The sequence below is a fragment of the Papio anubis genome, chromosome 7 (assembly GCF_008728515.1).
Source record: "Papio anubis isolate 15944 chromosome 7, Panubis1.0, whole genome shotgun sequence".
In the NCBI taxonomy this organism is placed as follows: Eukaryota; Metazoa; Chordata; class Mammalia; order Primates; family Cercopithecidae; genus Papio; species Papio anubis.
The window spans coordinates 54,504,789-54,531,204 of NC_044982.1; the positions used below are offsets into that span (position 1 = coordinate 54,504,789).

The window sequence follows — 26,416 nt, forward strand, 5'->3', positions numbered from 1 at the left end:
GGCTGGAGTGCAGTACCATGATCATAGCTCACTGCAGCCTCAACCTCTTGGGATCAAGTGATCCTTCTGCCTCAGTCTCCCAATTAGCTAAGATTACAGGTGCACATCACCAGGCCCAGATAATTTTTAAATATTTGGAGACATGGGGTCTCAGTTTGTTGCTCAGGCTGGTCTCAAACTTCTGGCTTCAAGCTATCATCCTGCCTCAGCCTCCCAAAGTTCTGGGATTATAGGTATGAGCCACTGTGTGTGGCTCTGAACACTGTTCTTTTGGAATTTTTATAGAGGGTTTGTCATGTAGGCATGATAGATTATTAGCTCATCTAGAAGCCCACCAAGAGTTGCCTCACTGAAACAAAATATGCTCTTATTACTCAGGAAATGACATAGCTCTTAGAAATCAGGGTCAAAGACCAAATACGAGAACGAAGATTGTCTTAGCCCCCTTATTTACAAAGGTTTTAGGAGCTCTGTGTCAGGAACTGGGGGCAGAGACCAATACATATATATCTCTTACTACTTCACAGCATGTTATTGTAACAGAGTATATACAGGTCTGGCAATGTGGGCAAAGACAAAAGAAACTGCCTAATCACTGGGAGGAGATCACAGAATTTTCAAACAAGGAGAGGTTGGTCTGATATTTATTTAGAAAGTTCTTTTACCAGGTCAAAAGCTGTTGGCTACTTTATTTATTTTTTTATTTTTAATAGAGATGGGTTCGCCATGTTGGCCAGGCTGCTCTCGAACTCCTGATCTCAGGTGATCTGCCTGCCTCTGCCTCCTAAATTGCTGGGATTACAGGCATGAGCCACCCCACCTGGCTAATTGGCTACTTTAAAGAAAGGCTTTATTTTTCTTTGAATCATTAATGTGTAATTCAAGTCAGGAAAATTAAAATCTATGTCAAGCAGTGTAAATGCAAGAAAATTCAGTACTCTCTCATGTGTCTTGAAATTATACTAAAAATATGAAACGTGCTATGGAGAGCAAGATCACTAATGTAGGGAATGAAAAGCAGAAGTTATCATGATGCCTACATCACCATGATGCCTGTATGATCATGATGACTGCACCACTATGATGATGGCAGCACTATGAGGTCTGTGTCACCATGATGACTGCATCACCATGATATCTGTATCACTTTGATGCCCTGCATCTCCATGATGGCCTGCATCACTATGACGACTGCATCACCATGACGTCTGTAACAGCATGATGACTGCAACACCTTGATGCCATACATCACCATGATGGCCTGCATCACTATGATGACTGCATCACTATAATGTCTGTGTCGCCATGATGACTATATCACCATGACAGCATCACCATGATGATTGCATCAGCATGACATCTGTATCAGCATGATGACTGCAACACCTTGATGCCCCACATTACCATGATAGCCTGCATCACCAGGATGTCTGCATCACCATGTCTGCAATACCTTGATGCCCTACAGATCACCATGATGGCCTGAATCACTGTGATGCCAGTATCACTGCCAGTGGCCAAAGGTGAGTCTAAAGGATTTTTCCACTATGATTGTGAAGAATGCCCACAATCAAACTTTGATTGTGACACTAGAGAAGGTATAATTGTGTGAACAAGTGTCCACTATTTTTGTATTTATAAAATCATGTGTGACTCTTCTAAGTTGTCTTCTTCTTCCTGCTCCTTCAAGGTGATATTAAACTGAATGTACTTATTGATAGGATTCTTTTTAAAGGAAGTAAATAATTTGCAAAACAGTCATTAAGCAAAGTATATGTATTTATTTAATGAAAGAAGAAAGACATTCACTACTAGCATTAAAATAGTTACATTTTTAAGAAGGGAGAGTTTATCTGGTATAAAAACTAGGCTATTCAGAAAAATTCACTTCCCAGAGGTTTCAAATTACCAAAGTTATATAGTACTACTTCTATTGCTGTTAGATGTGATGCACAAGGCTAAATATGTACTTGGTAATTAATATCTATTGAACTTTTAAAAATTAATCAACCATCATAAAAATGAAGTTTTATGCTTCATTATTAATGTATGCCTTACTTCAACTTTAAATGTGTTTGCTTCATTTTCAGCAAATTAAATGAATTAGCATTGGCCATCTTTGAACACAGCCCTTTCCTGTATTTAGTCCTTTGATACACTTTACTGATTTTATCATCCCTGATAATACTGTCAGTTGACCTAGAAGGAGGATTGTATTCCATTTTTCCTAATAAAATTGAACACAAGCATTTTAGGGAAGGGATACTCTCAGCTGAAATGCTGGAAAAATACTCAAAATGTCCTAAACCTGGAATACATGTCCTCTCTCTAGTTCCAAGCATGGTATCTAACTGGACCATTTCTCACTACAGGGTTCCATGAAGTTCAATTTCAATCTATTATCATAATCATCATAAAGATGACTTAATCATTAGAAATGTCCATATTCAGCTCACTAATTTATACATATTTGTCCTCGTTGTCGAGAAAGTCAGTCTGTTCTTTTTATATGTTAAAGTGTTTTAAACAGAAGGCACACTATAAACGCTAGATACTTATGATCATACAATGATATAAAACAATTTATCTTTCTTTAAAATGACTAATTCCATCCTTTAAAAAAATATTTAATTTGAATTCCCCATTACCACAGTTTTATTTGTCCAGTTACATTCATGCTTGGAATCTCCAAGTCCATAAATGTAATTGGGAATGTCATGGGGAATATAGTAATGTTTTGTTGTATGACACTCTTAATATACAAATTTAAAGCTGTCTACTAAAAAAAGTTTTTACAAAATGCTTGTGCACCCCAGTACCATGAAAGATGCAAACAAGTGGACAACATGGTCTTTGAAAAGGACTATGTAGTTTAGGTGGAAAAATTTATTTGATGAAGATGAAACTAATTAGTAAATTGATTAGTAAATATGATCAGAATAGAAAAAGAGATTCATGAACAAGTAGGAACTTGAGCTGACCCCTAAAGGAGGAATAAGATTGGCAGAGGCAAAGACATAAGGGGGAAGGGTATTCTCAGTGAGAAACCCAGAATAACCAGGGAGGTGACACTTTGCATAGCACACTTTTAGAACAATAAAGGGAATCACTTGGAAAGGTCTGTGGTGAGTATATGGGAGAAATGAGACACTTTTTCCTGTGGGGTCAATTTACGGAACAGACAATTAATTAAGAAGCAATAATTTTACCCATGCTCCTGGCCTTGCATCTTATATCTTTTGCTCTTAAATCTACATTATTTTTCATAGTACTAATAGCAACTCCTGCCAAAGAGCATCTTTCCAGCTTACAATGATTCCCATTCCCATTCCCATTCTTCCAAATGGGCAGGTTAATTCCTAGGGTCTATGTCTGTATAATGGAGTTCAATTCGAATGTCAGTTGATTAAAGCTGGAGACAGCTCATTCTTGCTGGAACAGAGATGGCACTCTAGGACTATGTGCTATGGAGACTGAAAAGGATTGAATCAAGCCATCTCTTTTTTCATGGAGCTGGAACTACGAGTTGTGATCCTGGGAACCATAGGCAGTCATCTTGTGCCTACTGTATGGACTTGGCAGCTAAAAAATCCCTTCTTCTCAGGAAAAGGAAGAGGCAGACACAGAGAGAGAAGCAGAGACAGGTGATGGAGCACTCGCAGTTCTCAATGGCCTTGCAGTTCTCGCTTCCACTGCCTATTCAGCCACATTTCCGCTCTTGGATTGAGACATCCTGTATCTTTTATAATCAGTACTTCTTTCTGCTTAAGCTAGCTTGATGTAGATTCCTATTATTAGAAACTCAAAGAGTCCTAATACAATGGTGAATAAAGAGATTTACCAAAGCCCTGCTGTCCTTTACTTTTGTGCATGTTCCCTCCTCTTGTGCTCTAAGGACAAGGTTTATTTCATTTTGTCTTTGGTTAGTGTTAGTGTGAGTCTATTGCTGTTTCATTCATCCAGGTGTCACAGTCCACAGCCCCTCTCTCCTCCTTCCCCTAACTCTCTTCCCAGTTTCGTTTTATTTCTCTTTACCCTCTGTCCTTGAATGAAATCCTAACAAAGAAATACAAAGAGGCTGGGAGTATAATTTATACATGCCTGAGGCTTATGAACAGATAATGGGTTCACTTAGTCCAAATCTCCCAGGGTCTGTGATGTAAAGGAATAGAAAACAAGAAGGCTTAAAAAAAAAACATGTTATTCATGTGACTATGTTATTCACAGAGTAGGGCTACTCTATGCAGCGTAATTTATTCCGGGGGTCACATGAGGGATAAGGCCACCGCCTGCTTAAGAGACCCTCAACAACTCCAATTCCAGCTGTGTCCCCAAATCCTCTTCTTAAGAGTCCTATTCTTTGCCACCTCAGTTGCAGTAGGTTCTGCCAGACATATATAAAGCCATTTCTATCCTTTATAGCTTGAAGAGGTCACTACTCTCATTGGAAAATCATAAGCCTGGGATCTTCAGAGAGAAGCCCCTTTCTGCTGACAGGATCGTGTATGGAAAGTAGGTGGAGAAGCCTGAATGCTCAAAAGCCTTGAAAAGACTTCTAAAGGCAGATAACCAAGCCCTAAACTAGCTAGCTGACAACCATGTCAACACAGTCAACGTTTTATCCAACCGCTCAACTAAAAATAATCTGTCACTTCACCACAGCAAGCCTGCCTGGCTCTGAGGTACACAGCAAATGCTGAAATGCAGGCTGTTGCTATATTTCTAACAATGTAAGGTCCAGTGGCGTCAAGTGGGATTCAGAGATTTGAATGTGAAGATCACCTAGGAAGGCAACTACTCACATCCAGTTTTTCAGGTTCATGCTTTGCTTCCTTTTTAGTAGTGATTTATTTGTGTCTCTTCAAAGGGCAATCAGAGTGTGGGGCTGGCTTCTGACGACATTTGGTAACTATGCTTCTTGGATATCTTGTTTGCATCAATAACAGGCCTTGTTCAATTTTTTTTGTAGCCCCCAACTAGGTCAGGGATCTCTGAGAGCAAGAATCATGTTTTTGTCTATCTCCATCTCTTTAGAACCTAACAAGCCCTTGCAATTTAGAAAGCTCTCAGTAAGAGAGCTTTATATAAGTAAATGAATGAACAACTGAACAAACAGCAAAAATCCAATCTTATGATGAGGATCTAGGAAAACTTTTTAAAGGATCTAATAACTTGATCTGAATCTTTAATGATTCAATGCAGTGAAGTGTTAAGTAAAGTCAGGTAAGTAAAGCAGCAAGGTAGAGGGGCAAAGGAGATTGGATGTTCTAGGTATTTGAAATTTCCTTCAAAAGAATTAAAAGTGGTTCTACATGGCATGCAGAAAAGAGAGCAGGAATGAAGCTGAAGAGATGACAGGGGTCAGAGGAACTTTGTATACACTGCTAAAGGGTCTGAATTTTATTTTACTGGTAATGGGGAATCATGAGCTGATTTTCAGTGAAGAGGAGTATAATTAGATTTTCTTTTAGAACATTATATTTGGCAGGAATATGGAAGGTAATTGATGGTGGGGATGGAGATGTGTTGAGATGGAATTGCAGACAGCAAATAGGAGCCCCTTGCATTCAGTAATTCAGGAGAGGGATGATAAAATCTAAACTATTTCTGAAAAGCTCCATTTCTATTATCTTTCTTCTGCTATCAGTTTTCATCACCCATAAGCACATCACATCCTCCTTTAGGAACAGTAACTGGGGTGCTGAATATTAACAGAAAACATCAACCACAGTAAAGCTTCGCAAACTTTTATCACAGTTGGACTACCTCAAAAATCAAAGTGGTATTTTCCAGAAGGCCCATGGGCAGAACCTCCTCTCCCTCAAAAATAACTGAATGGCCCTTTCTGATTTGACAATCCATGGGCCACCTTACTTCTCTCAGCAGTTATTGTGCCCACCTGTCGCCTTGTGCTTTTTCAGCAAGATAGTGAAAAAGAAGAAGCAAGAAAAGAGGAGAAGAGGAAGATGGCAAAGGAGCAAGGTAAGGTCCCTTTATTGATCTCAGTCATGAGTAAAGAATAAGAATTAAGGCTGTTGAAAGAAGAGCAGGAGCTGATTAAATCCTGTGGTCCATTACTAGGCATCAAATTTTACAAAGGAGATTCAGGATAAATGGGAAGACGTCCATGGGTGTTTTCTCATCTTACTTGTAGAGCAAGAATAGCTCTCTCTTCACTCTCTAGCACATAACTGATGAAACTTAGCAGCAGCAAACTCCTTCCCATAGGACAGTGGTTCTCAACCTTGGCCATACATCGAAATGAACTGAAATATTCTTTTCAAAAAATACTGATGCCTGAATCATACCCCAATAGATTCTAATTTAATTGGTTTGGGTGTGGTTCGGTAATTGGTCCTTTTATAGAGCTCTCTGGGTGTTGGGAACGCACAGATGAGCTGAGAACCACTGTTGTAGCCCAGGGGTCAGCGAGCTTTCTATAAAGCACCAGAGAGTAACTATTTTAGCTTTGTGGGCAATATGGTCTCTGTTACAACCACTCTACTCTGCTGTTTTAGAGTGAAAGCAGTCATAGACAATATGTAAATGAGTGTGTTCCAATAAAACTTTATTTATAAACATAGGCAGTGGGCTGGATTTGGCCCATGAGCTACAGTTTATTGACCCTGTCAGACTCCAAAGGACAGCTGGATTGCCCAGGTGCTGAATTAAGTATGGAGAAAATAGGAAAAATATTCTAGTTTTAAAAGGGCATTTGGAAGAAGGTTGTAGCTTTATCTTAGTACAATGAGATATGTTTCCAAGTTGCATTTCATAGAATTCTTGGGTAAGGCATTTTACTTCTGGGGCAGTAAAGTATTAATGGTTAACAAAAATTCACTTTGCCACCATGCCATAGCCATCTATTAATAATGACAGCATATTAGCCAACGTTTCATCTGAAAACTACCAACAAAGGGTCTGAATTTGAAGTCTTGGTTCTAGGTGCATTAGCCCCAGCTTACGGCAAAGCTGTCAGGTTAGGTCTGGGGAGGGAGAGGAAAAAAAGAAACACATAGACTTCTGAGGGAGGCAAGGTGTGACTTTCGTGTTTTGCAGGAAAAAGAAATTCAATAAAGAAGAAAAAACTTATAATGTGCAAGGATAACTAGAAGGGTTAGACACAAAGGATAGACATTTAGCCTTAGAACCTGAACCAGGACATAAAAAATTAAAAACCAAATGAGAAAAAGGTTTCCATGAGGAAAGGGAGGGGAACTAGTACACTGATATATTTCATATGTTCTCTAATTTCTGTCACTGGAATTTAACCATGAGCCTGTTTTGCTTTTTTGTTGTGTTGCGTTATTTGTTTTTAATTCTACACGGGAAAGAGGATCTAACTTACTCTATTGTTTTATGCTGGAGGAGGGAAAGATACATTAGAAATGAACTTCTGCCTAATCTTTAAGATGCTCTCCTGTCATTACTGGTTTTATCCCTCTCTAGGAAAGAGTGGTCACATGACAGATGATGGCAAATCATGTGCCTTAGACTCAGGCTAGATGAAGTGTGGGGTTAGGCCATCCTCACCTTTATCCTGTCGATGTTGGCTTCCATCTTAAGCTGTTCTACCAGCTTCCTGGCTTGTGCTATGCTGGCGGTGTTGTTGCTGGCCATCGGAGTGCTGGATAGATCTTTCAGAAACACTAGAAAAGAAAACAAAAAGAAGATTGTATCAGAGAATTCACGAGCCAGCAAATGTGCAAGTTCATTGCAAATAGGGGATCTCAAAGCAGTGGCTGTAGCCAGGCCCGGCTTCTCCAGCCCTCTCCATCCACGGTCAGTATTATCTCAGATTGGCAGGCAGACCAGAGGTTGAGGTTTGATTTTCCAACTCTCCCTACTTCCCCATCCCTTCTTCAGAGGAAAAAAAAAAAAAAAACACACACACACACACACAAAGAATATTACCAAATGTTCTCCCAGTGGGCCCAAAGCCTATCCTTCTGGTTAACTGTGACCACTTCAGCGTATTATACTACAGAGACACTATAGTGGGAGGCTTGGCTTTTCAGTGTCACTTAATCCAGCATTGTTGTAAATAACTATTCCTCCCCACTCTATTTGAAATTAAGTTTGAGTCACAACGATCTACTTTACTCATAATTCCTCAGGGACATGTCTATCATGCCAAGTGGGAGGGATTGCCATGCCTAATGGTTAAGTATGTCAATTAGTTCACCAGTGTTACTCTAAATGAAGTACAACAAACTTATTAACTTATTCTTTTATAAATCTGGAACATAAACATTTTGAGAGTAGAGTTCTTGGCTGGGCATGGTTGCCCACGTCTGTAATCCCAGTACTCTGAAAGGTCAAGGTGGGAGGATACCTTGAGGCCAGGAGTTTGAGAGTAGAGTTCTGTTCCTATGCAGACTGTGAGATGGTTTCTTTGTCTCTACCATACCTCTTTCTCCATGTGTGCTCTCCTTCAAATCCTATCCCACATTCATTTCTCTTCCAATCCTTTCATATTCATGAATATCCCACATTCATTTCTCTTCTAATCCTTTCTTGATATACCATCTCACTTTATTATTGTTGTTCATCTTGGAAAATATCTTATTTTATTCTCAATACCCATTTCCCCCACATTCTGAATCAATCTTACTTTGTGTCAAGGTGTCATATGCAATTTTAGGACCATCTGTGTAAATGTGCTCCTTGAGATCACTGATATCCTATTGGATAAAGCAAAACCTAAGTGCTTTGATTTGACTAGAGTGCATGACCCATGAAACAGAAACATTAAACACTGCCTCGTCGACACTAATGGAATCTTGTTCTGAAGATACTATATAAAAATAATGACACCTGCTAGCTTTGGGCAATCTTTTTACCAAAGGATGAAGCAAGATCAGGTTACTTATTTTAAAAAGAAAAAGAGAGAACACACAGAAAAGCTGGAAAAGGAAGAATAACTCATAACAAATTCTGTACATAGATTTTTTTTAACATACCAACTAAAATCAACAAGTTATTCTTTTCTTAATGACCAAAAAGCAAAAATCTATGAATTCTCTCTTTTGGTACTTATTTCTTGATATCCAATTTTTCAAGACAAAAGAAGAAATTATGTATAACTCTCTGTAACATACAAGTCCATCCATGGAGAATATTATGTTAAAGAACACTAGAAAATAAGCCACCCAACAACATTTACAGAATAAATTGGAGGATAATTAATTGTTTCCTCAATTTCATTTCTTTTCTTTTCCTTTTTTTTTTTTTTTTTTTTTTTGAGACAGAGTCTTGCTCTGTCGCCCAGGCTGGAGTGCAGGGGCACAATCTCAGTTCACTGTAAGCTCCGCCTCCCTGGTTCACACCATTCTCCTGCCTCAGCCTCCCAAGCAGCTGTGACGACAGGCGCCCACCCCACGCCCAGCTAATTTTTTGTATTTTTAGTAGAGATGGGGTTTCACCGTGTTAGCCAGGATGGTCTCCATCTCCTGACCTCATGATCCGCCCACCTCAGCCTCCCAAAGTGCTGGGATTACAGATGTGAGCCACCGTGCTTGGCCATCCCTCAATTTATTTTCAAAGAGTTTGGAGACAATAAAATGGGAGGGAAGATTGAAGGAATTTTTGAAATCAGAGATCTCTGAACTCTACTTTTGTACATTTGGAGATCAAAGGAAGGAGAATTGCATGGAAAAACAAAATAATAAAAGGAGACTTTAACAAGTATTTCATCAGCATGGTTAGGGACCCAATCATCGCAGCCTCACAGGGAAATTACATGACCCACAATTAAACAAACATCTAACAGCCTAGGAAGACTTCACAGGGCCAAGACAGAGCATTGACTTATTCAGAAGAGTAGCCTCTTCTATTCATCCAACGTTGGGTGCAGCCACAATCTACAAGCCCCTGGATGCTGTTCTGTGAAGCTAATGTTTCTGCCAAACTGGAATTCATTCATCACGCTGGAATGCAGACTATCACAGAATTACCAAGTTCTTATTGGGAGATTTAAGAATTCTGGCCAGTGACTCTTTTGCCCTGAATCTACATCAGATTACAGGGTGACCTGTGGCAGAGATCACAACTTGCCTTCTAATCCCTCTTCCTTTCTTCTTCATTAGTAACGGGACTTTTTTTCTTCTTAGCGGAGACCACAAGAACTCTGAATTTTAGCTAGGTGTATTTTGCTGAAAGATACATTGCAAGCCTCCCTTGAGGCTAGGCAGAGTTACGTTACTAAGTTTTGGCCAATGAGATATAAGCAGAAATGTTCTTGAAGGGAAGAGGTATATGCCTTGTCTCTCCTTCCTCCTGCTACTGGCCTGGGACGCATCTGCATTGATCACAGAAATCCATCTTAAACCTCTAGAATGACTGCTACACTAGGGTGAACAGGAAGGATCTGGGTCCTTCCTGACTTTGTGGAGCCATCATGCCAACTGTGAGATGGCTATCTTTGATGTGAGAGAGAAATAAGTGCCTATCTTATTGATGCCACCATTATTGAGGAGTGCTCTGTCATTAGCCAACAGACCTGCTATTAACTGAGTAAATGACCCATTATTGTCATTCAAGCAACAAGGAAAGTCTGTGTCTCAATGCCTTTCATGCTCCCTGGGAAAAGCTCCATCTCCTGATGGAGTGGCTTGAGGAGGCTGAGATAGAGAACATATTGGTTCTATTGCTGCTGTAACATATTACTACAAGTTTAAGGGCTTAAACAATAGAAATTTACGATCTTATAATTCTGGAGAGCATTAGTCTCAAATGGGTCTCACTGGGCTAAAATCAAGGTACAAGTAGGGCTATGTTCCTTTTTGAGGCTCTGAGAGTCCACTTTCTTTTATTTTCTAGCTTCTGGAGGCTGCCAACATTTCTTGGCTCTTGGCCCTTTCCTCCATCTTTAAAGCTGGCAAAGGTGAGCGGAGCCCTTCTCATGTCACATCAGTCTGACCTCCTCTGAAGTCACATCTTCCTCTGACTCTGACTTCTGCCCACCTCTTCCACTTTTAAGGACCCTTGTAACTACATTGTGCCCACCCAGATAATCCAGGATAATATACTTTTAGGTCGGCTGATTAACAACCTTAATTCCATCTGCAACTTCTTTGCCATGTAATGTAATGTATTTCTAGGTTCTGGGAATTGGGACATGAACATCTTTGTGGGGGCTGTTATTCTGCCTATCATGGAAGAAGTCCTCTGTATAGGCAGGGAAGGGAAGTAGGGAGGCGGGATGTTGAGATGGAGAAACAAGAGGGATGGGGTAGTAGTCTAGAAATGCAGGAGGGAAAACACATTTGAAACCTCAATGGACTTAAGAGAAAAAGTAAACCTAGGCTTTAGTTTGTGTTCCTAGTTTTAGGCAGCTACACCCTGAATATTCTTCCTTTACTGTATGAACCAGGCAGAGTCGAGCACCACTTTTAGAATCAATTAGTGCATTTTTCCCTTTTTTTCACATCCAGCTGATTTCCCATAAAAGCAATGAAAAAATCCCCTCCTGAAGACTGAAAGAATTGTAAAGTACTAGGCCAGTGTTCCAAAGAAGTGTTTATTTTCCTAAGAGGTGACAGTGCATTTGGGCTAAGGGTGAGATTCATGTAAAATGGATACTGGATCCATTTTGGGTTTAGAGTCACGTAGTGGGGGATCTCCACAGGCCAGAGGCTAAAATAGGAGCAACAGAAGGACACCAGAGAGTAGAATCAACTGGTGAAGGAGTAGGGCTGGGTAACAAAAACAAAAATAGACAAATTGGACTCCCTAAAATGTAAAACTTCTGTGCTTCAAAGGACATTTCATCAGAGTGAAAAGACAGCCCATAGAATAAGAGTAAATATTTGTAAACCACTTAAATGATACAGAATTAATATTGTAAATATGAGACACTTAAAACTCAACAACAAAAACCAATTCAAAAATGGGTAACAGACTTGAATAGATATCTCTGCAAAGAAATATGAGTGGCCAATAAACACATGAAAAGATGCTCAATTCATTAATCATTAGGCAAATGCAAATAAAAACCAAAGTGAGATACTATCTCACACCCATTAAGATGGCTACTATGAAAAAAAAAATAACAAAAACAAGTGTTACCATATGATCCAGCAATTTCACTTATGGGTATAACCCCCCAAAATTGGAAGCAGGGTCTTGAAAAGATGTTTGGACCCCCTTATTCACAGTAGTCATAGTAGCTAAAACATGGAACCAACCAAAGTGTTCATCAAGAGGTGAATGGATAAAGAAAATGTGGTATATACATACAATGGGATATTATTCAGTCTTAAAAAGAAAGGACATTCTGACAGGCTCAAGTGTGGACGAACCTTAGAGACATTATGCTAAGTGAAATAAGCCAGTCACAAAAAGATGAATACTATATGATTCCACTTCTATGAGATACCTAAAGTAGTCAAATTTATAGAGACAGAAAGTAGAATGGTAGCTGCCAGGGGTTGAGGGGAGAAGGGAATTGGAAGTTATTGTTTGATGGGTATAGAGTTTCAGTTTTGCACGATAGAAAGAGTTCTGGAGATGGATAGTGGTGATAATTGCACAGCCGTATACATGTATTTAATACCACTGAACTATATGCTTAAAAATGGTTAAGATAGTAAATTTTATATTGTGCATTTTATCACAGTTTTTTAAAAAAGAAAAACGAATCAGTGTAGAGGTCTTCTTTTAGCATAGATGGAGGGGTGTGTGCACGTATGTGTATGTCTGTGTGTGTGTGTATGTGTGTGTGTGAGACAGAGAGAGAGAGATGCGGGGTCCAAATACCTCAAGCTTAGAAGACAAACTTTTTCTTATTTACACACTTAGAAATGGGAATGCGTTTTCTTCTTTGTTTTGTTTGCAATAGTTGGCTTTATAAGGTTTGAACAAATTCAAATAAACCAGGAATAGAGGTACATCACTTGGCATTTCAGGAAATAGCTAGAAAGCATGGATGCATGTATGTTGTCTTTTTTATCATATACAAAGTCAATACTTGCTTCTCGGACAGCATGCGTTTAATGTTTTGGGGTGTAATGTTTCATTTGCTTGACCCTCACATTGTGCAGAAGTCACAACGTGAGCAAAAAGTCTACAAGGAAATGAGCTTCAGAAAATTATGATCTGTTTTTAAAAGATCCAGCAACATAGTATTCAAAGTTGGAATTTTGTGATTCACAGTAGAGGTGGGGAAGATTGTCTATTGTGGACCACGCTCATGGACTGAAAAATAGATGTGGGCAAATCAAAAGCAACTAACAACTAGTATTTAGATATTGTCTGATGTATGGGGAAAGTGGAAGAAAGAGAATATCTTAAGAACACAGGAGGTAATTCAGCAAATTCCAATGAATATTTAGATGTACATTCTACATTGTGGTCAGTTTAAAAGAGAAAGAAAAAGGAAGAGACTGATCACAAAGAATAAAAAACCATTGGGTGGAAAGGAATGAAGCATCAAAATGTGCACAGTTTCAGAGAAGGGTGTAAATGGCTTAATTCACAGTCTTCTCACACTGCTCCAGCTCCACCCCAGTGTTTCCAGTTGTGGTCATCTTCCTCTCTTCCACTCACCAACACTGGATGCCATTGTGTCTCCGCCAGCCCTGGTGTTATATACAAATCCAATGTCATGAAGCTTTTGCCCTATGTTTCCTTTTAAGAGTTTTATAGCTTTTAGCTCTTACGTTTAGGTGTTTGATCCATTTTAAGTTCATTTTTGTTCACAGTGTTAGGGCCAACTTCATTCTTTTGCCTGTGGATATCCAGTTTTTCCATCATGATTTGTTGAAAAGGTTGGCCTTTCTCCATTGAATTATGGCCTGGATGTTTGTGTTCTCTCCCACAATCACATGTGAAAGCTTAATCCTCAATATAATGGTATTTGGAGGTGGAACCCTTGGGAGGTAGTTAGGTCATGAAGGTAGAATTCGCATAAATGAGATTAGTACTCTTATAAAAAGAGAAATGATTTCTCCCTCTCTCTCAGCCATGTGAGTAAACAGGGAAAAAATAGCCATCTCCAAATTAGGAAGAGAACCCTCACCAGAACCTTATCATTCTGACATCTTGATCTTGCACGTTTAGCCTTTAGAACTGTGCGAGATAAATGCTTATTCTTTAACCACCTTGTCAATCACATTTTTTTTTTTTTTGATAGCAGCCCAAATTGAGTCAGACAAATGGTCTTGGCATCCGTCTCAAAAATCATTTGACCATATATGTAAGGGTTTATTTCTGTGCTCCCTATGCTATTCCATTGGTGTAAATATATGAGTTGTTGTTTTTATGCCAATGCCACACAGTTTTGACTACCATGGCTTTGTAATAAATTGTGAAATCAGAAAGTGTTGAGTCTTCCAACTTGTTCTTTTTCAAGATTGCTTTGGCTATTTGGGATTCTTTGAGAATCTATATGAATTTTAAGACAGATTTTTCTATTCCTACAAAAAATATTGGGATTTTGAAATGGATTACAGTGAATTTGTACACTGCTTTGGCTAAGTATTGACATTTTAACAGTATTGTCTGCTAATCCATGAACATGGGATGTCTTTTTCCATTTATTTATGTGTTCTTTCAGTAATTTTTAAAAAAATGTTTGTTGAATAAGTCTTTTACCTTCCTGGTTAAGTTAATTCTTAAGTATTTTATTCTTTTTGGTGCTACTGTAAACGGAATTTTTTTCTAAATTTCCTTTTCACATTACTTATTGTTAGTGAATAAAGATACTACATTCACTGATTCTTTTTATTATTATTATTATACTTTATGTTCTAGGGTACATGTGCACAACGTGCAGGTTTGTTACATATGTATACATGTGCCATGTTGGTGTGCTGCACCCATTAACTCGTCATTCACATTAGGTATATCTCCTAATGCTATCCTTCCTCAACGCCCCACCCCACAATAGGCCCCAGTGTGTGATGTTCCCCTTCCTGTGTCCAAGTGATCTCGTTGTTCAATTCATACCTATGAGTGAGAACATGCAGTGTTTGGTTTTCTGTTCTTGCGATAGTTTGCTGAGAATGATGGTTTCCAGCTGCATCCATGTCCCTACAAAGGACATGAACTCATCCTTTTTTATGGCTGCATAGTATTGCATGGTGTATATGTGCCATATTTTCTTAATCCAGTCTGTCATTGATGGACATTTGGGTTGATTCCAAGTCTTTGCTATCGTGAATAGTGCCACAATAAACATACATGTGCATATGTTTTTATAGCAGCATGATTTATAATCCTTTGGCTATATACCCAGTAATGGGATGGCTGGGTCAAATGGTATTTCTAGTTCTAGATCCTTGAGGAATCGCCACACTGTTTTCCACAATGGTTGAACTAGTTTACAGTCCCAACAACAGTGTTAAAGTGTTTCTATTTCTCCACATCTCACTCCAGAAACTGGTGTGAGATGGTATCTCATTGTGGTTGTGAGACTGGTGTGAGATGGTATCTCATTGTGGTTTGGATTTGCATTTCTCTGATGGCGAGTGATGATGAGCATTTTTTCATGTGTCTGTTGGTTACATAAATGTCTTCTTTTGAGAAGTGTCTGTTCATATCCTTTGCCCACTTTTTGATGGGGTTGTTTTTTTCTTGTAAATTTGTTTGAGTTCTTTGTAGGGTCTGGAAATTTGTAATCCTTTGTCAGATGACTAGATTGCAAAAATTTTCTCCCATTCTGTAGGTTGCCTGTTCACTCTGATGGTAGTTTCTTTTGCTGTGCAGAAGCTCTTTAGTTTAATTAGATCCCATTTGTCAATTTTGGCTTTGGTTGCCATTGCTTTTGGTGTTTTGGACATGAATTCCTTGCCCATGCCTATGTCCTGAATGGTATTACCTAGGTTTTCTTCTAGGGTTTTTATGGTTTTAGGTCTAACATTTAAGTCTCTAATCCATCTTGAATTAATTTTTGTATAAGGAGTAAGGAAGGGATCCAGTTTCAGCTTTCTACTTATGGCTAGCTAGTTTTCCCAGCACCATTTATTAAATAGGGAATCCTTTCCCCATTTCTTGTTTTTGTCAGGTTTGTCAAAGATCAGATGGTTGTAGATGTGTGGTATTATTTCTGAGGGCTCTGTTCTGTTCCATTGGTCTGTATCTCTGTTTTGGTACCAGTACCATGCTGTTTTGGTTACTGTAGCCTTGCAGTATAGTTTGAAGTCAGGTAGCATGATGCCTCCAGCTTTGTTCTTTTGGCTTAGGATTGTCTTGGCAATGTGGGCTCTTTTTTGGTTCCATATGAACTTTAAAGGAGTTTTTTCCAATTCTGTGAAAAAAGTCATTGGTAGCTTAATGGGGATGGCATTGAATCTATAAATTACCTTGGGCAGTATGGCCATTTTCATGATATTGATTCTTCCTATCCATGAGCATGGAATGTTCTTCCATTTGTTTGTGTTCTCTTTTATTTCATTGAGCAGTGGTTTGTACTTCTCCTTGAAGAGGTCCTTCACATCCCTTGTAAGTTGGATTCCTAGGTATTTTATTCTCTTTGAAGCTATTGTGAATGGAAGTTCATTCATGATTTGGCTCTCTGTTTGTCTGTTATTGGTGTATAAAAATGCTTGTGATTTTTGCACATTGATTTTGTATCCTGAGACTTTGTTGAACTTGCTTATCAGCTTAAGGAGATTTTGGGCTGAGACGATGGGGTTTTCTAAATATACTATCATGTCATCTGCAAACAGGGACAATTTGACTTCTTCTTTTCCTAATTGAATACCCTTTATTTCTTTCTCTTGCCTGATTGCCCTGGCCAGAACTTCCAACACTATGTTGAATAGGAGTGGTGAGAGAGGGCATCCCTGTCTTGTGCCAGTTTTCAAAGGGAATGCTTCCAGTTTTTGCCCATTCAGTATGATATTGGCTGTGGGTTTGTCATAAATAGCTCTTATTATTTTGAGATACGTTCCATCAATACCGAATTTATTGAGTTTTTAGCATGAACGGCTGTTGAATTTTGTCGAAGGCCTTTTCTGCATCTATTGAGATTATCATGTGGTTTTTATCTTTGGTTCTGTTTATATGCTGGATTAAGTTTATTGATTTGCGTAGGCTGAACCAGCCTTGCATCCCAGGGATGAAGCCCACTTGATTATGGTGGATAAACTTTTTGATGTGCTGCTGGATTCAGTTTGCCAGTATTTTATTGAGGATTTCTGCATCGATGTTCATCAGGGATGTTGGTCTAATATTCTCTTTTTTTGTTGTGTCTCTGCCAGGCCTTGGTATCAGGTGATGTTGGCCTCATAAAATGAGTTAGGGAGGATTCCCTCTTTTTCTATTGATTGGAATAGTTTCAGAAGGAATGGTACCAGTTCCTCCTTATACCTCTGGTAGAATTCAACTGTGAATTTGTCTGGTCCTGGACTTTTTTTTGTTGGTAGGCTATTAATTATTGTCTCAATTTCAGAACCTGTTATTGGTCTATTCAGGGATTCAACTTCTTCCTGGTTTAGTCTTGGGAGAGTGTATGTGTCCAGGAATTTATCCATTTCTCCTAGATTTTCTAGTTTATTTGCGTAGAGGTGTTTATAGTATTCTCTGATGGTAGTTTGTATTTCTGTGAGGTCGGTGGTGATATCCCCTTTATCATTTTTTATTGCGTCCATTTGATTCTTCTCTCTTTTCTTCTTTATTAGCCTTGCTAGTAGTCTATCAATTTTGTTGATCTTTACAAAAAACCAGCTCCTGGATTCATTGATTTTTTGAAGGGTTTTTTGTGTCTCTATCTCCTTCAGTTCTGCTCTGATCTTAGTCATTTCTTGCCTTCTGCTAGCTTTTGAATGTGTTTGCTCTTGCTTCTCCAGTTCTTTTAATTGTCATGTTAGGGTATCAGTTTTAGATCTTCCCTGCTTTCTCTTGTGGGCATTTAGTGCTATAAATTTCCCTCTACACACTGCTTTAAATGTGTCCCAGAGATTCTGGTATGTTATGTCTTTGTTCTCATTGGTTTCAAAGAACATCTTTATTTCTGCCTTCATTTTATTATGTACCCAGTAGTCATTCAGGAGCAGGTTGTTCAGTTTCCATGTAGTTGAGCAGTTTTGATTGAGTTTCTGAGTCCTGAGTTCTAGTTTGATTGCACTGTGGTCTGAGAGACAGTTTGTTATAATTTCTGTTCTTTTACATTTGCTGAGGGGTGCATTACTTCCAACTATGGGGTCAATTTTGGAATAAGTGCATACATTCACTGATTCTTAATGGAGAAGAACGCTTTTGTCTTCTACCTTCACATGAGTTTTAAAGTAATTGCATATAATAAGAAGTCTTCTTGAGGAAAGGGTGTTGCACCTTGTGAATATAATGGGGTCAATAAAAAGGGTTGACAGAGTCCCATCAGAGGCTTAGGCAGTTTCAACAGGGAAGCACAGACACACATCATATATGCTTTGCAAGTGTCCCTTTTTCATTTTACGTGTAATCCAAACTGTGCAGAAGTTTTTTTTAAAGAGAAAATAAAGGTTTAAATCCATTAACCCCTGAAATGGCTTTAAAATAAATGTGCTGAGAAGATCATGTAGACAAAGCTTCAAAACATATATACCTCTTAAAGATAAATGACAAAAAAACAAAACGTTTTAGTTAAAAAAGAGGGTGATTCATTTCTACAGACTCGTCCCCCTCACCCCATCAGCCTAGTCTTTGGTGATGCCCTGCGACTTGTGATGCCCTGGAATTTCCCTTTGTAGGGCCCACCCTGGCTTTGGGGCCACCAGAGGACCACCCCAGAGGCATGCCCAGCAGTGGACTTCACCTTTTCTAGGAGTTGATGGGGCAGTGGTAAATGGAGTCAGGGTAGGTTCTCTTGGGGAAAATCTGAGTTCCTGAAATCACTTCTGGGATCTCAGAACATTTCTGGAAATCAGCTGGGGTGATGACCAAAGGTTGGATAATGCTAGAGTGACATTCTTTGGTCCAACAAGCTGTTGTGAGCCCAGTAGTTGCCAGCACCTGCCAAGTACTGGATCATATGGCAACCATGGTATAGCATGGAATACATGTGGTTACACTTCTTTAAATTTGAATGAGAAAAGCTTCACACCACAGGTTGATCCTTTAAGAATTCTACAGCCAAAATGTCTTTTAAAATTTCTAATAATCTAACCAGGTCTGGTGGCACATGCCTGTATCCCAGCTACTTGGGGGTGCTGAGAAGGGAGGATTGCTTGAGTCCAGGAGTTTGAATCCAGCTTCGGCAACACAGTGAGTCCCTGTCTCTAAAAAAAAAAAAAAAAAAAAAAAAAAAAAAAAAAAAAAAAAAAAAAATCGAAAAAGAAAAAATAAATAAAATTCTAATAATCTACCATCTGGAAATTCTAATGGGACTCAATCCTTTCTCAAGGTCTCATACTAGACTTACTGGCAGTGGTAATCAACCAGGAAGGTACTGCCTCTTACGAGGCATTTGGAAATGTGTGGGGTTGGTTAGGACTATGACAATAACTGGGGGTGCTACTGGCATTTAGTGTGCAAAAGTGGAGACTCTGATGCCTTGCAGTACGCCAGTCAACAATGAATTGTGCTGCTCAAAGGCCCATAATACCCTCAATGAGAAATATGAAAGGATACTGAAAAAATAGCCATAAAACTATGCATGAAAAATCTACTCAAAGAAAGCACTCCATGTGCAAACTTTCAACTCACTAGATTTTTATAATCTTATGTCTTATAATCCCTATTATTTTCTCAGTGATGATGAATAAGTGTTAAGTATTCATAATTCTCAGTAATATTGTGCTTTGTGGAGATCTCGTCCCTGCTCATCTAAAACAGAGCAGAGTCTCTTTTATGCAATGTACTGACAGAATGAGATTATTCCGGGTTATATTTGCCAGTAAGCAAAAAAGATACAAATAGCAAAAATCCCTGGAACAATTATAGGAAATGTGTATAAGAGATTGATAGAATTCTGCAAGAATGCCCTAATTATCCCATCTGAATTCCACCCTGAAGAACTGATGAGACGAGTATAGTCCCCGTCCCACCCATCCAACAAGAAACATGAAAAATAGGCCTGTTATAGAATAACCATTAGAGCAGATTTCATTTTCTAAAAATACATTTAGCACTTTAACTTCTTTCAGAAGGAACTTTTCTGTTAAGAAACCACACATTTTCTTGTCACTTAGGCTTACTAATAAACACACAACCCCTTATTTCTGTGGCACGAAGATAAATAAATGTTTTGTTAATGGGCGGAGAGAGTGTAGGTTAATTGCGGAGGATTCCATCCTTTTCATACTTCAATGGTGTTTTTCAAAGGTGGCATCCAGACAGACTTCCCTAGGGCCTGTAATTTCAATTACAACTGTGTGTTTCTCAAGACGGTGTTTTGGTATTTGCAGTAGGTGCTGAGATATTTTGTTTTGTGTATTTACAAGTTAGGATTACATAGGCAAAAAAAAAAAAAACGATTTTCGTGTCTAGAATACAAATTGGAGGTTTATAGTCTCTCAGGCACTTGATAATAGTTTTATTATTCTTGTGTGTCAGTCAGCCACATCTTTGGTGATTGTTTGTAAGTTGCTTTTGAATTAGCAGACTAATTTCAAGATGTTCCAATTTAGAATTTGTCAGAGATTCTGCAATTAGTCATCTGAATAAATGTCTTTGTTAATTGCTCATACCATAACCCATGTTTAGTTTGGTCATTTTTGCCGCTCACTTTTTTTGATCCCTACTCTAATTTATTCTGCAGCAAGTAAGTAAACCATCATCAAATTGATATTATATATACTAACATATGCTATATTATATGCTACTAAATGATGTATATATACACACAACATAAAATTGATCATATTTATAAACATTAATTAGATTGGTATATATACTACTATTAGATATATACTAGAATACTGTTAATATCCATTCCTCCAAACGGCTTTCACAAACAGAACTCTAGTGAACTTATCAATAGTGGCTGCAATGTGAATTGTGAACAAGTAATAATTGCAAAATATCGGCTTGCCAGGTTTCAGGGTCATTGTTTGTCAGTCACCTTTTTCTACTGCCAGTTCATCACTTTGACCTAAAAATACTAAAAGAGCACATTCCAATCTCTACTAATCAGCAAACACTAATTTCTTTTGGTTTCTCAGTCACTAAGGAGATTTTAAATCAATAAAGATTTATTGGGACACTTACTGCTTTTCTCTCAACTCTTACAAGCCCCAGAGGATCTGGGTTGGAATCCACCTTGAACACTCAGTCACTCTTTCCCAATCATGTCTTTCAACAATTGGGAAGTCACAAAGATCTTTTAGGTGTCATGATGTCCTGGTTTCCTCACTCACCTTTGTTCATTTTTGAGCAGCAGTGTGGAGGTTTGAGATGAACAAAAAAGGAGATGAGAATAGAGAGGGTGGGGGCAGGTGTGTGTAGGGTAGATGTTTATACCAACAGGCATGGACTAGCTTGGAGATAAAGGGTATGGAATAATCTTGAGCCCCCCCAAGTTTGCATTTGAAGAGGGAAGGGCAGGGAAAGAACAGGAAGATATCCAACTGTGGATAGCCTCAGGGGGTTCACAGCGGGGCCAGATGCAGAGAGCTGGACTCACTCCATGGTGCTGGCTAAGATGAAGAATGGATTTGTAAACAAAACAAAACGAAACAAAACAGGAGCCTTCCAAGTGCCTCTCCACTCCCTCTGTCCCCACTCCTCATCTTTTTAGTGCTTCTTATTTCCGGAGATTTGATTTTCCAGGCCGAAAGCTTTGTTCTTTCATGGAGGACCAGGAACTCACACTAATACGAAGATTTGCTTATGGACCAAGAGCTCGCCACTTGCCAGGAACTGGGCCAAGGGCTTTCCGCATTATCTTGTTTCATTCTCACAACTCAAGGGAAGTGAGCGCCGCATCCCTTGTTGAAGGAAATTGAGGCTTAGATTAGGTCAGCACATTCTTCAGAAGGGTGTTTCGGAAGCAGTCTCCCCAGGGAAAGATTTTCTTTCAGTTCTTCTCAACTCACATTTTCAGAGGCACCAGACTGATCCTAATCTGGGGTCTATGGTATATTTGGCCATTTTCACATCCATAACAGCAATTTTATGGCCTGTATGGCCACGGGGAGAGCAAATGCAAATGAGGACCAGTGTGGAAACCCCATCAAACCAAACCTGCTGTGGGGGTCAAGAAGGAAGAAAATGACTCAAGGGAGCCACATATCGACAGAGCAACCTAAAATTCACTCTGGACTATTTCCATGAGGTTTCGCTGGGAAGTTGCCACTTACCAAGTGGGAGAGAGACAAAACCATGTATTTCTTCCCTCAAATCAGCATGGGAGCCATCTTTGCTGTGTGGGTGGAGAGTAAGACACAACACGGCTTCCCTGTCTCACGCAGGTGCCAGAAGCCATCATTTGAAATGACAGCTCTCTGCTTTCCAGTAAACGGCTGGTTTTGAAAACATTAACCTTACAAGATGCAGCCTTCCTCTTGGAAAGAGGGTCATTGGTTAGCTGTTTCTAACAACCTTGACAAAAAACAGAGTCCTTGAAAAATGATTTCAAAGTCAGGGATTTCACGAATTTTGTAAAATGAAATGAATAGGCCATGTTGCAACTTTACAATGACATGTAAGCTTTTAGTTTTCATCTGAGATTTGGATAAGGAAATGGCTTGTATCTATAAATGGGAGCTGGCATTCTTAGACGCTAGGTGGGCTTTGTTCACTCGAAGGAAAAAAGATTAGTACTTTGAACTGTGTATGTTGGATTTTTTTTTTTTTAATACGGAAGCCCAGACCATGAACCAGTAGGGTTCCAACAAAAGAGAAATAAGGAACTAGTTTCCATAAAAATGGCTCTGTTAACCTATGGATGCCTAATACTCTGCAACAGCAGGCAAGGGGGATCTGACAGGCAGCAGCCTTCTGCCTCCTTGCAGGAAATTATCTACTGGTTAATTAATTTCTTGATTTAAAAAAAACACTCACACTTCTTCCATCCTAAATCCTCAGTGTCTCTCGAACCTCAGGCAACCCCTGTAGTTCAGGGAGACTACCCTGGTGGAGCTTCCTTGCCATAGCTCAGATGGTCTCTTAGGCTTCCAAAATCATAACATGAGAAATCCTTTGGTGAACAAAGGATGCTGAGCTCCCCAAATAGGAACTGGACCTCTTCCACTCCCTTGTGTAAAATTCACTTTGTTTGCCATCACTGTGTTATCTGGGGATATTTCTAGTGGTACAACTGACACTAGGTATAATAGTGAGAAAACATGTGCCAGGAGACAGAAGAGCTGGATTCTAGTCCACTCTGGAACTCCCAGCCATTTTAGAGAAAATGATTTAATCTTTTTGGGCCTCAGTTGCTCAGCCATAAAGTGGGGATAACAACTCCTGGATTGTACATGCATGCCTAATGTTTGTGACAGCATGTTGTAAATTAAGGAGTGCTATACAAGGAGTGGGAATGAACAGAAAACAACGACCATCACTGTTTATTGAGCAACTATTAAGCACTGTGACCTCAAACATTACATGCATAATCTCCATTCCTCATAACAAAGAACATGAAGAAAGACTCATGAAATAAGAATGGCAAAGGGAAAAAACTCTGGATACAACCAACTATGACTCTATTAAGCAAAAACTTAATGAGCAATCCTAAGGGGGGTAAATTTTTTGAGGGAGGGTTGGTAAATCCTTTTTTGAAATTTCTAATTTTCATGAACAACCTATTAAAGAGATGGTGACTATTTTAAGTTGCGGTTTAAAACTCATTTACAAGGATTTACTGCGTGCTTAACGTGTGTGACCCAGAAGCACATGCACACATTATGCTAAGTTTCTAAAGAAACCAGCCACTGAATGAATCTGAGAGCCTGTGGGTTACCTCACTAATTCTGGAAGACACTTTCATTGTTTGTTAAGGTTTCCTGTGGCCACAGAATAAACTTGCAAGCCTAGCACCTGAGGCTTCCATAATTGACTGCTCCCTTCTCCCCTTCAGGCCTATATCTTTTATACAAAGGCTCACCAGAGCACCTGTCTCCTTTTATCAGCTTAGTACAGGGAGGGCTGGTAACACACTTGTTTCCCAATTCGCTTTTAAAAATACTATTTCCCAACTCACTTTTTAAAATTATGTACTTCTTTTTATAAATAAATACATAGCCATTTTTGGAAAACTGAAAAGCTTAGAGATTGAGAAAGTAAAAATCTTCTACAACCCTAGCACCTATAGACAACCAATTTAATCTTTGCAGTAATTTTTCAAGTGCTTTTCCCCACCTTGGAGTGTTTACATTTTTGTGTCTAATATCATGCAGGGAAGGAAATATTAACTAATATACATAGTCATTTGTGGGGCTTGCATAAATGTTGACCTTTTGGGAAGATTTCTTATTATCTACACTGCAGGATTTACCACCCTGCTCCATTTCCTTTAGAGAATGAAGTTATTTTAATTTTTCCCCATTACTCAAGTGTCAAACTTTATTTTCCATCTTTTAAGGTTATTATACATCTCTGATAATGTATAGTACAGAGCCACTTTTTAGTCTTTCAATCAATACTGTTTTTAAAATGACTTCCCTAGCTACCTAAAATAAACTGCTATGCCAATATCCCTTTGATAATAAGGAGTAGAGGGAAAATGTAAGAAATTAAAGATGAAGGGACAAGCAACCTTTCCTTTTACTTGCTCACCAAGGGCATAGACAGCTATTGCCCATGCCGATAGAGAAATACCCTGGGTTGTGGGGAGGAGAACCAAGAAAAGGGCCCTTTTTACAGAATGACTGTTTATTTGCCATCTCCAAAGGGTGAAAGGAGCTTGTTTGAAAAGTTGACTTGATGACCAGCATTTATCTTACAGATATTATTTTTTAAAGTCAGTTTTATCAAGATATAATTTATATACATTAAAATTCATAGCTGGGTGTGGTGACTCACACCTATAATCCCAGCACTTTGGGAGGCTGAGGTGAGAGGATCCCTTGTAGCCAGGTGTTCAAGACCAGCCTGGGCCAAAAGACCAACCTGTCTCTACAAAAAAAAATCAGCCAGGCATGGTGGCATGCACCCTATAGCCCCAGCTACTCCAGAGGCTGAGACAGAAGGATCGCTGGAGCCAGAAGTTTGAGGCTGCAATGAGCTATGATCATGTCACTGTGCTCCAACCTGGGCCACAGAGTGAGACACTATCTCTAAAAGAATACGAAGTAAAAAAAATCAGTGGAGTAAAAAAAAAAGTTAGTGTGCCAATGGAAGGGGTCGACAATTGTGTATATATAGTTCCTAAGCTACCATGATTGCAGAAGCTATTTTAAGAAGCTATTTAGCCACCTCTGCTGCTCACCTTCTTCCTTTTCTAGCCTACCCTCATAGAATGAACATTTTTGAGACCAGTCCCCAGGTACCAAGAGCACTGCCAAGAAAGCAAAGGCTGTGAACTTGACTGACCTTACTTAACATATACCATGGAGTACAGAGTTCTTAAATCTAAGTGTTTAGCAGGACCCAGACGTATCTTGCAGAACCATCTATCCAAAACAGAAGTCCCTTTAATACACTCTAATCACTTGTGATACAGGTTTAGAAAATTCCTCCCAAAGCATGGGGCCCGGAGTGGCACTGTGTTTTATTTAACAAGTTTGGTCCAGTTCTGGCAGCCCCTGGAGACTCATGAGAGGAAGGACTCTCCAGGATGGGGCTTGAGGATTTTTCTAGGAATTAGCAAGCTAGAAAAATGGCTCCTCTGCAAATTTTTGCCACGAAGCCTTAAAGAGAGATTAAATATGAGGCATTTAAAAACCCACTGAACCTCGACTCTGATTTTGCAAATAAAAAACTTAAGGGACCGAGTGATTATATGAATTGCCTCAGAAAACACAGCTATCTCTCTCCTGCTCTCTCTCCGGCCATGTGACTTGCCTGCTCCCACCTCACCTTCTGCTAGGAGTAAAAGCTCCCTGCAGCTTCCCCAGAAGCCAAGCAGATGCCGGCGCCAGGCTTCCTACATGGCCTGTGAGCCAATTAAACCTCAAAGAAAGGAAAGAAAAAGAAAAGAAAAGAGAAAGAAAACATAGCCATAACACAGTGTCAGAAGAAAGGACTTAAATCCAGGTTTAAGACACCTGGTTAGATACACTTTTTACTGTCTTGAATGTTTCTAACATTTTGCCATCCCCCCAAATTGGAAGCATCATTCAGGTTTAAGTTTCTCACTAAGTTGCCTTTCTTCTCTTCCAAATGTAGGGTCACTACTGGAGAAACCCTGTTAGGAGAATGGATGAGTGGGAGTGTGTGAAATAAAAATAATATCCTACTGTCCCTGTTGACCCCTCCCTTCCCTATGGTGATCACTACTCAATAGTGAGGCATTCTGATGTATTAGGCTTAAAGAAACTGGGCTGGAATTTCCACCTTAGTTGTTATTTTTGTACACTGTTTTACAAAGACTAAAAAGCCTGTAAATTTG

General features: G+C 39.2%; 1 protein-coding gene across 7 annotated transcripts in view; it reads right to left on the reverse strand.

Annotated features, from left to right (window-relative positions):
* Window positions 1-26,416, reverse strand: part of GNG2 (G protein subunit gamma 2) — a 127,649-nt gene that overhangs the window by 11,139 nt on the left and 90,094 nt on the right. For all 7 annotated transcript variants that reach the window (XR_002523359.2, XR_002523360.2, XM_031668106.1 and 4 more), the window contains one exon: window positions 7,534-7,649. Coding sequence is in view for 5 of the 7 variants with exons in the window: in XM_031668106.1 (XP_031523966.1) it covers window positions 7,534-7,620 (87 nt within the window). In the remaining 2 variants the exon portion in view is untranslated. The remainder of the gene's footprint in view (window positions 1-7,533; window positions 7,650-26,416) is intronic.